The sequence below is a fragment of the Numida meleagris genome, chromosome Z, assembly GCF_002078875.1.
Source record: "Numida meleagris isolate 19003 breed g44 Domestic line chromosome Z, NumMel1.0, whole genome shotgun sequence".
In the NCBI taxonomy this organism is placed as follows: domain Eukaryota; kingdom Metazoa; phylum Chordata; class Aves; order Galliformes; family Numididae; genus Numida; species Numida meleagris.
In genome coordinates, this window is record NC_034438.1 from 29461686 (window position 1) to 29476001 (window position 14316).

A 14316-nucleotide genomic window follows, 5' to 3' on the forward strand; every position below is an offset into this window, starting at 1 on the left:
TACACATCTCCAAAGTATTCCCTTTCAATGTACTATTTTTAGAAGCCTATAATTCATGAGTAAAAACAAAAAATGAGCTGCTAAGTAGAATGCAAGCCATGAATACAAGAAAATGATGTTTGGTTAACAAAATAGGGTTAGTAGAAATAACACTTAAAATTTCTATTTTATTTTTCTATCTAGACTAAAGATATTTGCAAAAAAATATGAGTAATAGTTTCAAAAAAAATTTCAACAACTGTTTGAGATGTAGTAATTAATTACAAAATAATTTATTACAACCCATGAGGCTGAACAAGGATTCAGATACTAGAATCAGGCATATTCTCATGATATGACCACCTTCTGTACAATTGTAACAATGGAGTTTGTGATTGTAGATCTGTATTAATAAAATAGTACACATAGCTACAGTTTTCTGACAGAAAAAATTGATGAAAATCTTTCTTCGTGAATGACTGAATTTGGTATATTGTTAAGAGCTGATCACCAAATAATAAACATTTATCAAAACATTAAGTGATAAGAAGACATTTTTTTCAAGCAGCTTGTTTGCTAAGAAGCCAATGACTAAAAGCATTTATTGAGGTTTGTAAAAGGAATAGTATATTTTTTTTCCTACAGTAATTAAAGCTTTAATAAACACCTTTAGTATTAAATTATTCCCTAATTAGTGTACTGATTAATTATTTTAAGGAAGTTTGAATTAATTATTATGAAACATTTAATTTAAAAAGAAACTATAGACCATATTTAATTTTAAGGGAATTCTTATCCACTTAATCTGAAAAACTGGACATAATAAAGTAGATGGAATGTCATCTTCACTGAAAGGTCTTTTTTAATTGCAATTTATGTCTATTTTTCAGCATAATGCAAACATTTTTAGATGGTACAACCTTTAAGTCATTTTCATCAGACCACTGATATTGAGAAAGGTCAGTGGACATGTTACTCTTCTCCATATAAAAAGTACATCTGAAGACAAAGAATTCAAGTGGATTATCCTTGTCACTCTTATAATGAGTATACCATATTCTTTTTAAAGTTTTTAATCTGAGTAAATTCAGATATATATTAGCAAACTGTCACTTCAGCAATCCAATCCATATTGTAGTTGTCCAGAACTAACTGCTTGAAGGCTGGATGCTCCTGAAGAAGGAAGTCTTAAAGGCACAGGAGCAAGCTGTTCCCCTATGACGTAAGATGAAGCACTGGGGAAAAAAAGCTACTCGGATGAACAGGGAACATTTGCTGAGCCTTCAGGAGAAAAAGAGTCTACCTCCCGTGGAAGAAGGGATGGGAAACTTGTGGAGAGTACAAAGAACTGGCTGAGGATATAGAGGAAGAAAATTAGAAAAGCAAAAGCCCAGCTTGAACTCAACTTGGCCACTGGGGTAAAAGAGAACAAAAGGTTTCTTACAAATATATTAACAGTAAGAGGAGGGCTAAGAAGAATCTCCATCCTTTACTGGATGTGGTAGGAAACATGTTCCCTGAGGATAAGGAAAAGGCTGAGGTTCTTGAGGCCTTCTTTACACCTGTCTTTACAAGTCAGACCAATTATCCTTGGGGTACTCTATCCCCTGACCTGGAAGACTGAGATGGGGAGCAGAATAAACGCTCCATGATTCAGGTGGAAACAGTTAAGAGTCCACCTGGACTGCCACAAGTCCATGAGGCCAGATCGGACCCACCTGAGGATGCTAAGGGAGCTGGTGGAACTGATTGCCAAGCAACTTTCCACAATCTATCAGTGTTCCTGGTCAATGGAAAGGTCTCAGAGGATTGGATTCAGTGTGACTCCATCTACAAACAGAGTCGTAGGGAGGATCTGGAGAACTACAGACCCATCAGCCTGACTTCAGTACCCGGAAAGGTTATGGAGCAGATCATCTTGAGGGAGATCACATGGCATGTGAGGGGTGACCAGGAGATCAGGCCCAGCCAGCATAGGTTCATGAAAGGCAGGTCCTGCTTGACCAACATGATCTCCTTCTATGATTGAGTGACCTACCTGGTAGATGAGGGAAAGGCTGTGGATGTAGTCTACCTAAACTTCAGCAAAGCCTTTGACTCCGCCTCCCACAGTATTCTCCTGCAGAAGCTGGCAATCTATCCAGGTACACTCTTTGCTGGGTAAAGAACTCACTGGAGGTCCAGCTGGTGTCTGGTCACAAACGGTGATCCCAAAGGGTCAGTACTGAGGCCTGTCTTATTTAATATCTTGTCTGATGAATTGGACAAGGGGATTGAGTGCACTCTCAATAAGTTTGCAGATGACATCAAGCTGGGAGGAAGTGTCAGTCTGCATAGGAGTAGGATAGCCCTACAGAGGGATCATGACAGGCAGGATAGTTGGACTGAGGCCAATTTTATGAGCTTCAGCAAGACCACATACTGTGTCCCACATTTCAGCCAGAACAATCCCATGCAATGCTAGATGTCTGGGGCAGAGTGGCTGGAAGACTGTATGGAAGAAATGGACTGGGGGTGTTGGTTGACAATCGGCTAAACACGAGCCAGAAATGTGCCCAGATAGCCAAGAAGGCTAATGGCACCCTGGCTTGTATCAGACATAGCATTACTAGCAGGACTAGGGAGGTGATTGTCCTTCTGTACTCAGCTCTGATGAGGCTACACCACAAGTACTGCGTTATGTTTTGTGCCCTGGAGGGTGTCCAGAGAAGGGCAATGAAGCTGGTGAGCGGTCTGGAGCACAAGTCTTAGGAGAAGTGCCCAGGGGAACCAGAATTGTTTAGTTTGGAGAAGAGGGGTCTCAGAGGAGAACTTATCGCTCTCTAAAACTACCTGTAGGAGGTTGTGGTGAGGTGAGTGTTGGCCTCTTCTCTCAAGTAACCTGTGATAAGACTAAAGGGAATGGCCTCAAGCTGTGCCCAGGTAGTTTCAGTTTGGATGTTAGGAAAACATTCTTCTCCAAAAAAGTGGTCAGACGCTGGTATGGGCTGCCCAGAGAGGTGGTTGAATCACTTTCCTTGGAGCTGTTCAAGAAACACTTAGATGTTGTGCTAAGGAATGTAGTTTAGTGGGGAGATATTCAAGGTACATGGACAGTTGGACTGGATGGTCTTGAAGGTCTTTTCCAAACTTGGTGATTCTACAATTCTTTGACTACTGTTAAATTCTCCTCAAACTTATTCAGCAAAGTTGTCTATAGCAGTTACTTTCTTCTGTACATAAAAAATTTCCTACAACAGCTGACTTAACCTTTCAGTAATCTTTATAAACAAACTTAATTTGCTAAAAAATTACTAAATATTTCCCGAGCATGAATCCACATTTTTCACTTCCCTATGCTTTCTCCAGTTTGTCAACAATTACATTAATGAGAAACCAGGGCTAGGATTTGCATACATTATTAACCTCAGTAGGCCCATATATGCAGGTTTAAGGTGCCTTGATACTTACATTTACTTCATCCTTGTTTATGCGTCAAAATATAGTGGTAGACACTACTGCTGCACTGTAGCACAAGGACTTTTTCACAAAAAAACTTTTAGTTTATTTTTAAAATCTTTTAACCATCTCAAAATCATTTAATACCATTTAAAGATACCTCTATTCTGGACTGTATTTTTCATTCTTAGCTGTTTGACTTTTCATTTATTGCTGCTAGAATACATAACTTTTCTCTAGAGCAGGAGTCCAAATAATTACTTTTCTCTCCAATATAGTTGCCATCCACAAATATTCTCAACAATTGCTTTGCATATTTTTCTAAAGCAGGTATGAAATTATTGCACGGAAAAAATAGACCTAGGTAGGACTCTCCTTGAAGTGCAAAATAAATGTGGTAGCAATCATTGGAAGAGTGCAATTGAGCTAAGTAGAACTTCCATCTTGGAATTTTGGAGGGCAGACTTTGGCCTGGCTAGGAGACCAGTTGACAGAATCCTTTGGAAGGGCAAAGGAATCCATGAAGGCTGGATATACTTCAAGAAGATAATCTGAAGGAATCAGAAGTAGGCCATCTCCATTTGCTTAAAGACAAGTCAGAGGAGAATAGGACCAGCCTAGCTGAATAGAGTTTTGGCTAGAACTCAGGGAGAAAAAGAGTTTGTGACATTTAGAAGTATATGTAGGCCACTCAGGAGGACTAAAAAGATGTTGTGAGGCTCTACAGTGAGAAAATTAGAAGGGCCAAAGCCCAGGTGGAGCTTAATATGGCTCCTACCACTAAAGACAATAACAAAGCCTTCTACAAATATATTAGTAACAAAAGGAAGGCTATGGTATATCTCTATTGGATATGTAAGGAATCACAGTGATGAAGAACGAGAAAAAGGCTGAAGTAACAAAGAGTAGGAAGAAGCTGATGGAAGTGCTCAGCAATACACTTTCCATCATTTATCATCAGTCTTGTCTGTATAGAAAGATTCTATGTGCCTGGAGACTAGCTAGTATGGTGTCCATCAACAAGGGCCAGAAGGAGGATCTGAGGAACTACAGGCCTGTCAGCCTGACCTTGGTGCCAGAGAAGGTTATGCAGCAGTTCTTCTTGAGTGCCAACATACAGGACAATCAGGTGACCAGACCCAATCAACATGGGTTTATGAAAAGCAGGTTTTGCTTCACTAAGCTGATCTCCTTCTGTGACAAGGTGACCTACATAGTGAATGAGGGAAAGGCTGTGGATGTTGCATACCCAGACTTTAATAAAGCTTTTGACATTGTTTCCCACAGCATTATCCCAGAGAATCTGGCTGCTCATGGGCATACACTTCACTTGTTAAGAAACTTACTGAGCGGTTGGTTCAAAATGTTGTAGTGAATAGCGTTAAATCAGATTGAAGGTTGGACACACACGGTTTTCTTATCAGGGATCAGGACAAAGGGATTGAGTGCACACTCGGTAAGCTTGCAGATGACAGTAAGTTGTACAGGAATGCTGATCTGCTTGAGAATAGGAACACTCTGCAGAGGAATCTGAATAGGCTAAATAAATGCATTTTGTCCAGCTGTGTGGCATTCAAATAGGCTAAGTGCCAGGACCAGCACTTCGGTTACAACAACCCCATGGAATGCTACAGGCTGACAAAAAGTAGCTGGAAAGCTGCCTAGGAGAAAAGAACCTGAGGATACTGCACGATAGCCAACTTAATATGAGCCAGCAGTATGCCCAGGTGGCCAAGAAGGCCAATGGCATCCTGGCTTGTATCAGAAGTGTGGCCAGCAGGATGAGGGAAGTTATCATCCCCTGTATTCAGCACTGGTGAAGTTGCACCTCAAATCCTGTGTCCCTGTGTCCAGCTTAGGGCCCTTCACTACATGAAAGGCATCAAGGTGCTGGAGTGAGCCCAATGAAGGGCAGTGAAGCTGGTGAAGAGTCTAGTATTTACAGAATGCATTCTCATACATAAGTAATTTTGGAGGGAGTTTCCTGAAAGACTAGAAACAAAAATGGATGGTGATCTTTCCATACACTTTCAAATACTGTATGATTTGCTGAATCTGTTATTCAGAAATTCACTGTGGAAATGGACACTCCTATCACCATTTCAGGCACTGAGAGTAAAACCTCAAATAAGGAGTGAAGATATCCTAAACCAACTCAGCAGTTTTTGTGTTGTGTGAATAATCACCAAATATCTAACATTTCTACATATCTCCGTGTTTTTTTCCTTATGAATTGTTCCTATATTCAGACTACTATTATATGTGCTTTTCTGAACATTAAAAAAAATAAATTTAAAATATACGGAAATGTTCTTAAGTAGGGTACCAGACCCAGACAGAAAGGAATTCCTAGCCTGTTCTGACAAAGGAATATTTATAACACTGACTACTTGACTGGACAGATGAACTAACTGATGCTAAAGGGAATAGCACACATACTGAAGTTACACTGTAAACAGTTTCTGTTTGCACTTGACATTAACTTAAATAATGTGGTACTGTCCACCCATTCTCTGCCATTAAAATACAGCTCCTTTCTTTACGTTTTATTTTTTAATTTTACAGTTCTTGCTCTTGCTACAATTGAAAGCAATGAAGTAATCTCTTTGTCAGAGTTTAAATCTGAATCTGAAATAAATTTAGTCCTGGTTATCACAAGCACACATACAATAAAGCAAACAGTTTCCATATTGGGCCTGTCTGCAAATAGTACTTACACAGCTACCCTGGAAAACAGTCGCTTGGCTTTTTTTTTTTTTTTTTTTTTTTTTTTTTTTTTTGGTTAGTTGCTTTTTTATGTAAGCCATGCATGTCCAGTTGCAAATTCTACTACAGGATAATTAGTTTCAGTCATATAATCATTTTAGAAGACCTATAAGTTCACATAGTAGTCTTTACAAGTAAAGATTTGAATGTGGTCTGCCTGAGAGTGTTTTGCCTTGTTGAACAATGCCAAGTAGTTTTAAGGGTGTAATGCTATCAGCTACCAGTAAAAAAACAGGTGTTCTTTGATAAACAAAGCCAAGCTAAATGAAGGAATCAAATCAAACAAAAAAAAAACAAACTTACATTTGATTCCACCAATACCAAACTATCACCTTCTGATTCTGTTTAGAAAAGAATTAGTCTCAGTCCCTGCATTTGTTGAAAGTTACCACTGGCCTGTCAGCAAAGTTTATCTGTTCCAGATCCTGGTCTACAAAAAATCTTAAAGAGTTTTCCATCAGACAGCATGACAGCTGACACACACTTCTGGAGCCATGAACGAAGTGTTCAAACAATTGGGAATGGAATTAATACACAACAAATATATTCTTTATGATCAGTGTTTGCCTTTTTACTGTCAGTTGTAACCATTTCTACTGAATGAAGAATTAATTGTGGCTATCTTCTAAAACATCATCTCAAACGAAGCAGCATAAGCAAAATGTCAGAACAGAAGCTACGCAACCAAGAATGAAAAAAAAAAAAAAACAGAAAAAAAGACTGGAATGTAGCAGAAAATGTAGAACTCTTTCTTGGGATGGAGAGAGTGGTGAAAATTATCAGAACATGTCCTGTGTGCTTTGCTAAAATCACTAAGTAGGATGCACTATATCCATAGAAATGAATTTGATTCTACTAATACAAATGTATTCAAAAGAGGAAAGACCAGAAAAATACATCTTACAAGGAACACCTTCCTTTGAATTCAGTGACTTGATATCTCATCATTACAGAGGTCAGAAAGAGAGAGAATATCATATTCTATAGTTTGAACAGAAATCTGTTAAATAAATGATCTCTGAAACACAGAGACTGTCTGTGACTCTCCACAAGCTCTTCTTTTAAACTGGTAAGACAGACTGCTCACGTCATTTAAGCAGAGCTATATATAGCCCAATAAATGCATATCTGGTGCATCACTTAATGTATACCGTATAATGTATGACATTTGTATGTCCATAATATTATGTTCAAATGTTATCAATGTTATCAAATGGATAAATGTGCAGAAAGCTTCAAACTAGGTAATAGACTCTACCAGTTAATTTAGAAAATATGAGAAAAACATTATCTTCTTATGAAAAATATTATGATATTACTAATTTTTCAGTAGATATATATTGTCTTAACCCAGCTGCCATCTGTACTATTGAGAGCAAGGCATCCAGTGATAAATACGTTAAACTAGCAGGCTGTACTTCCACAAATAGAAGGCTAAACAAACGTTTATTTCTTCAGCAAATTCTGCGACCTCCTCTCAAAGAAAGCATAGCAACTACAAAATATAAATAAGACAGCTAAAAAAAATCATATTACTTGAGATTTTACACTTTCTAAGGTTACATATGCTTGACTAGAAATAAAAGAGTAAAATGATTTTGCTACCTTTAAATATTGCTTATTTTGTTTAGTCAAGTATAAATATTTTTTTTCTAACAGTCAGAATCAAATCTTGGCCACACACACGAAGGGCATGACATCCCCATCGAGCCCACTAGGGAAGGACTTTCTGGCATTTTTATATTGCATTCCTCTGAGAGAAGGCTACATGGAAGTTCATCAGCTAGTGTCAATCTATTTCAAAGTTTGAGGTCTTTCACAAAGATGAAGTAAAAAAACCAATTCTCATTCCCTCCTTCAGCTGTGAGAATAGCATTTAAACAGAAATGAAGTACTAAATAATACTGTTAGAAGCCTCTTCAAGACCAGTAAGTAGTCTTGTTATTGGATTTCACACATCAGTGATTTCACAGTGTGATGAGAAGAGCATGATTTCATTATCTATTTCCAATTATCCTGAAAATAATATAATATAGTAGAAATGTCAGGATATACATTCTGTTCCTTATCAAGACACAGCCTTTACGTGTAGATGGAAAAAAAAGACAATTTTTTGTCCCCTTTGTCTCATTTGCTATATGTTCTCCTTACTGAAAGGAAATTAGGTAGTCTTGCCAACTATTTATGAAGAAGTTCAAAAGCAGCCCTGGACAACACTAGGGTCTGGAATCCTTATACAAAGAGCTATGAAAACAGGAGTAGTATCTGCAAATGTGGAGGGTAGACCAATTCCAACAGAGCAGGAACTTTCCCACAAGTCTTCAGGAAATCCATCGAGAGAACAAATTACGCATCTTTCTAGAAGTGTGTCCACACTGCAGAAAGCTGTGCTCTCGTCTAGCCCTCAAAATAATTGTTTTGTGGAAGATCAGCATATCTCCCAAATAAAGTGTGCAAGAGTGAAATATTACTATGACTCCCCACAAACTCTTCTTTTAAACTAGTAAGACAGACAGTTCATGCCATTAAAGCAGTGCTATGTATAGCCCAATAAATGCATATATGGCACACCACTTAACGTATACCATATCATGTATGACACTTGTATGTACATAAATAAACCTCCATGCAATTTTGAAGCTTATCAACTGCTTGACAACAACAGTCTTTCTTGAGTCTCATATGGTAATAGACTAAGCTGAATGGTATTCAGTATTAGAACTTGTTAGCTAGTACTAAATGTATCACATACTTTAAGTTGGAATTTAATCCAAGTCAATGAAAGTGAACAAAAGCTTACATTAGCTTTTCTTTTTGTTATTAAATTACCTCCTTTTCCAAACGCTGGAAATGAAATGAATGTATAAAAGCATGTTTGAAGCTGAAAAATCAGTAGAGTTCTTCCTGTAAAAATTGTGTACATTGACGTATAAAAATTTTGGGCAACTTCCACACTCAGTAAAATTTTTTAGCATTTGTAAGAAGAAAATAGAAAGGAGATTTTCCCATACAGTAAGAGAGAGAGAAATTAGATAAAAGCCTTATGTATAAGTGACCATTTTATATTCACCTCAAGTGAATACTTACCTCAAGCTCACTCCCTTTCTACAGTCACTAATGTAACTTAAAAGCATCACTACCCAAGTGGCAAAAAGTCTTTGCAATAGTAAAACAGGTAGGGTCCATAGAAATGTACCTTTCAAAATTCAAATAAAGTATTAAGTCAACAGATTACTCTAGAAACTGCACTTCCATTCAAAAATGTTTATCATCGCTTCTTGAGAAAAATATGGAAGCAAGAAATTTAATCTTTTATCGTGAAGAGATTTTTGCATTTTTCTCCAGTTGGGATAGCACACTAGCTTCATAAAGAGTAAAAATATTAAGGTCTTTCTCTAAAAATGTTAGTTTCCCCTCAATTAATTAATATTTACTGGTATGTCATTTTCTCTCTTTCTTAGTATCTATTTCAGACCTTTTGTCCAGGCTGTTATCAACGAGAGTACCTCTCACACAAAAATAAGTTGTTCTTCATACATTTTACAATATATATTCTGTATGAGACTCCATCAATTGTAGCAACACCAGGAAGTCCTTCTTCTAAGACAAACAGCAAAGGATAAAAGATAACTTCTTTTTTGTTTCATTTTATTTAAAATTAGTAAGAACCACAATAGTTTTCTTAAATTATGTAGTGAGTAGTTAGTTATATAGACTAGTTATTTTTAAAGTAAATGCTACACTATTCTTAAAAAAAAACCTACTTTTATTCCCCACAGAAAAAAAAAAAAGAGTAATGAAAGAGGGAATGTTCTGTTTGTTGTAATACAATTATTGAATCTATATCCTTTTCTCAAAAGAATAGAACTAACAAAGGATCTTCTGGGTTCTGACCATCTTTTTTTGATAATTGATAAACAAGAATTATTTGATAACAACAGAAAAATAATTAAATTCTAGTCTACAGGAGGTTGGCTGTTCTATTACCTGAAGCAGAAAAGGTATACCAGATAGTAAAACCTGTATTTCCTAAGGAAAGAGTTTACTTTTAAAATATGTAGTATACTACTACTCCAGAAACTGCCAGCACTTGGGCCCATTTCCCAATTAATTATTTGCTGGCTATATTGTTAAAATGTCCTTGCCTTCAACTTAGACACAATTATCCCAGTTGATTATTATCTACCTGGAAAGATACCACAGAATCTCAACTGTCAGTACTCTACAAATATGTATATTTTGTTCATTTTTTTTTCATTTATTTTAACTTTCATATTACTATAGTTTTAAGAATAGCCTTATTATGGATAGAATTTTAAAGATTTTGTGTCTCTTCCATTGCTATAATTTAGTATATCTAGAGTGTAGGTGATAAGTGGAGTGATAAGGAACTCCTTAACATGCCTTTACTTAGAACTGACTTACCTAATGTAAGTGATGTTGATTTTTTTGTGTGTGTGTTACTATTTAATGCAATTGCTCCTTTGTTTTATAAACATGCATAGAAAAGCACAAAAGTCTTCAAAAGTCAGAGTTGTAATGAAGTTACTGAGAGGTGTACAGAATCACAAATATCTAGTGGAAAAATATCCCCACATCAACTGAACAACAGTCAATCCACAGTAAATCTGACTTTTTGCATTTGTACTTTATTTCTCAAGAAGCCACAGGGCAGCTGGGAGAAAGAACACGTGTAGACAAGAAAGCCCTAATGATTCACCAATTAAAAGGAAGACATTATCTTCTCATTAATAGTCAAACTAATTGACCAAAATCCAAAAGTTCCCCCCTTCCTTGAGTACAAGTGAACATAGTTCCCTTTTCCAAGTGAATTGTCACATATTTAAGCCAGCCACTAAGTTGTCAGTTCTGCATGATTTGTTTGGATACTGTACTCCACAACAGCTGTCAGAAATAATAAATTACAACAGCTGTTGTTGTAGTTACAAAGACCTGGAATTTTAATTGCACTGAATATTAATTGCCCGGGGGGGGGGGGGGGGCAGCAGCTTGGAAGGGAGGTGTGCTTTTTCTTTTTAACCAAACTAAAGAAATAAATAGTTAAGGAATGACAGACCTATCAAAGGAATCTAATGTATGTTTGTCAAGCAAAGCTGGTCTTTGTTTCTACTTTGTAACTTTATGGCAATAGTCTTCATCATCTGAGCAGGACTACTAGTTGCTTAAGAAAAGGGGATTTTAGATGAAGAATAGTAAGGAAGTAGCATAAATAATCCTTTTCAAATACTGGCTGTGATCTAGAGAGTATCTTACAGTGTTTTAAGAATTAATCAAAAGGAGGCTCATTCAGAGACCCATAGTAAACACCAGAGGGAAACAAAGCTGTTCATCCTGGCCAAGACTTAAGCACAAATGAACAACAAGCTTACTTTCAGCATCAGCATAGAGTAGCAAGCACAGGAGCACCACCACTGGCCTGACTACGTGCATCATCCAACAGCTTGGCACCAGCATGCTTTGGCAGCCTTGTTCTCACTGGCTTAGAAGCCACTGCGAGTCTGTCCAGTCTGAAATTTCAGATGAAATATTTTCAGAGCCTGTGGAACAGATAAAAGAAATAGAGAAATATGATTAGCAGGTACACATTAGAAATTCCATATTTTTTTCTCAACATTTGCAATTTGGGGCAAAACAAATGTTTTAACAGACAAAAGGGTATGAATGAAAGAAAAGGAACTCAGTTCAGGCTATTGGTGTATATGAAAAGATGCAATGTGCAGTATATGTTCGTAGTGCTCCAACATATTTTGCAGTGTACTTTTTCTACTGAATTCAAGGATCTGTCACTTTCTGAATTGTCTTCTACTCCACAGCACCATTTGAATCACATGAATTGCCATTTTTAATGAAGTATATAATACAGCACTGGAATACTCACATTGCAAGAAGGGATTCAAAATGGATTCAGTAAACAGAATAAAAGTCCATTTGCAAACAGCATACTGAAACCTAATGCTCTGAAGTCTGATAGGAATAACACGGTTAAATCTACTTCATGAGGTATTCTTAAAGACAGACATCAAATGCCAGCATACTGCATAGATGAACAATTTATGGGGGTCAAAATTCCTGTTGTGATTTCCTCTACATATGTGAATTATGCTAAACATTAAAATAAAATAAAATAAAATAAAAATAAAAAAAATCCAGCATTAAATAAAAGGATCAGATTCCAATTTGCTCCACCTCATTTACTGCAATCCACAATTGGATATGATACACTGAAAGAGCTACAACTCAAGTACCTGCCTTTAAAAAGCAGTGTTCTGCTTGGTATAAAGTTATCACATCACACAGCAATCATAGAAATTAAAGAACATAAAAATACTAGCGACAAATAGCCTGACAACTCAGGCTATTTGGATATATATTTTTATGCCATCCAGAGGGATCTGGAGAGGCTTGAGAGGTGGGCCCATGTCAACCCCATGAAGTTCAGAAAGGCCAAGTGCAAGGTCCAGCACTTGGATCAGGGCAATCCCAAGCACAAATCCAGGCTGGATGCAGAATGGCTTGAGAGCAGCACTGAGGAGAAGGATTCCAAGGTGTCAGCTGATGCAAGATTCAACATAAGTGCACTTGCATCCCAGAAGGCCAACCGTATCCTGGGTTGCATCAAGAGAAGTGTGATGAGCAGGTTGAGGGAGGTGATTCTGCGCCCCTGCTCCGCTCTCACGAGACTCCACCTGGAGTACTGGATCCCCCAGCACAAGAAAGACATTGAGCTGTTTGAAACAGGTCCAGACAAGGGCCACAAAGATGATCAGAGGGCTGGAGCACCTCCTCTATGAAGACAAGCGGAGAAAGTTGGGGCACTTCAGCCTAGAGAAGAGAATGTTCCAGGGGGCACCTTATAGTGTAATTTCGGTATCTGAAGGGGGCCTACAGGAAGGCTGGGGAGGGACATTTTATACGGGCATGTAGCAACAGGATGAAGGGAAATGGTTTTAAACTGGAAGAGGGTAGATTTAGACTAGATATTAGGAAGAAATTCTTTACTGTGAGGGTGGTGAGACACTGGAACAGGTTGCCCAGTGAGGTTGGGAATGCCCCCTCCCTGGAATCCTTCATGGCCAGGCTGGATGGGGCTTTGAGCAGCCTGGTCTAGTGGGATATGTCCCTGCTGATAGCAGGGAGGTTGGAACTAGATGATTTTAACTGTCCCTTCCATCCCAAACCATTCTATGATTCTATGATTCTGTGATTGTCACTGATATACACTGAAATTTAATTGCACTTTTCCAAGGGCCTACAACAAAGAAACTTTGGCAAGTGTGAATTTTAGCTTAAGCACAGTTAGAAGAGCAGATACTATCTTTTTCATTACCATGCATGAGTGTTTTCCAAGCACTGAAGATAAAAACTAAAAGGGAGGAGAAAAATTATACTAATTGCCATTCCACTAGATAGATCTTACAGATTTGTGGGTGGTATAAAGAGCCCATTTTATAGTACAGTGCAATGTTCAAAGAATCTCTTCTAGGAGGAAGAAAAGATATGAGCAGCTGTTAGAAAACTACTGGTGTTATAAATCTCGTTTGTTAAATTCTCTCTTGAATCAGCTTCTGCTATCAAAAAATTCAAATCTAAGAAATCTTCACTGGGAAAGTGCTGAAGGCACCAGCTCCCCCCACTCATTGCTACCATTCTCATGCCAGCATTTCAAATGACAGCAAAGTCCATGAGACATCAGTCCTGTCGGACTCAATTTGTGTCTGTGCAAGCGTATCAGAGCCAACTGCTACAGAATGATTCCAGTGCTATGACAAAGACAGAGATGTATGAAATGAACTTTCAAGGAAGAGATAATTTTGATTTTGCTTCTGCTAGCATGCAGGAGTTGCAAGAGAGACCTAAACTAACTCCAAAGGAAACTGACTTGTGGACAAAATCTTATATTTTAATTGTCATGCAAAGTCACTAGCTGACATGCATGAAGTTGAAGAGCAGAAACATGACAGATACTAAGATTTGTGTTGGAACCATAGACTGCTCCCTTTGGCAGGGGAGGAAGTGGAGAGGAAACAACACTGATAATTAATGAGGGGAGTAGAGGAGGGAAAAATAAGGTGTTCATAAAAGTGTTTGTTTTACACAACTGTTTTTTAACAG

General features: G+C 37.6%; 1 protein-coding gene across 8 annotated transcripts in view; it reads right to left on the minus strand.

Moving 5' to 3' along the window:
- Positions 1-14316, minus strand: part of PTPRD (protein tyrosine phosphatase, receptor type D) — a 374457-nt gene that overhangs the window by 280234 nt on the left and 79907 nt on the right. For all 8 annotated transcript variants that reach the window (XM_021379996.1, XM_021379991.1, XM_021379989.1 and 5 more), the window contains exon 2: positions 11574-11741. In XM_021379996.1, the coding sequence (XP_021235671.1) occupies positions 11574-11658 (85 nt within the window). In that variant the 5' untranslated portion in view covers positions 11659-11741. The remainder of the gene's footprint in view (positions 1-11573; positions 11742-14316) is intronic.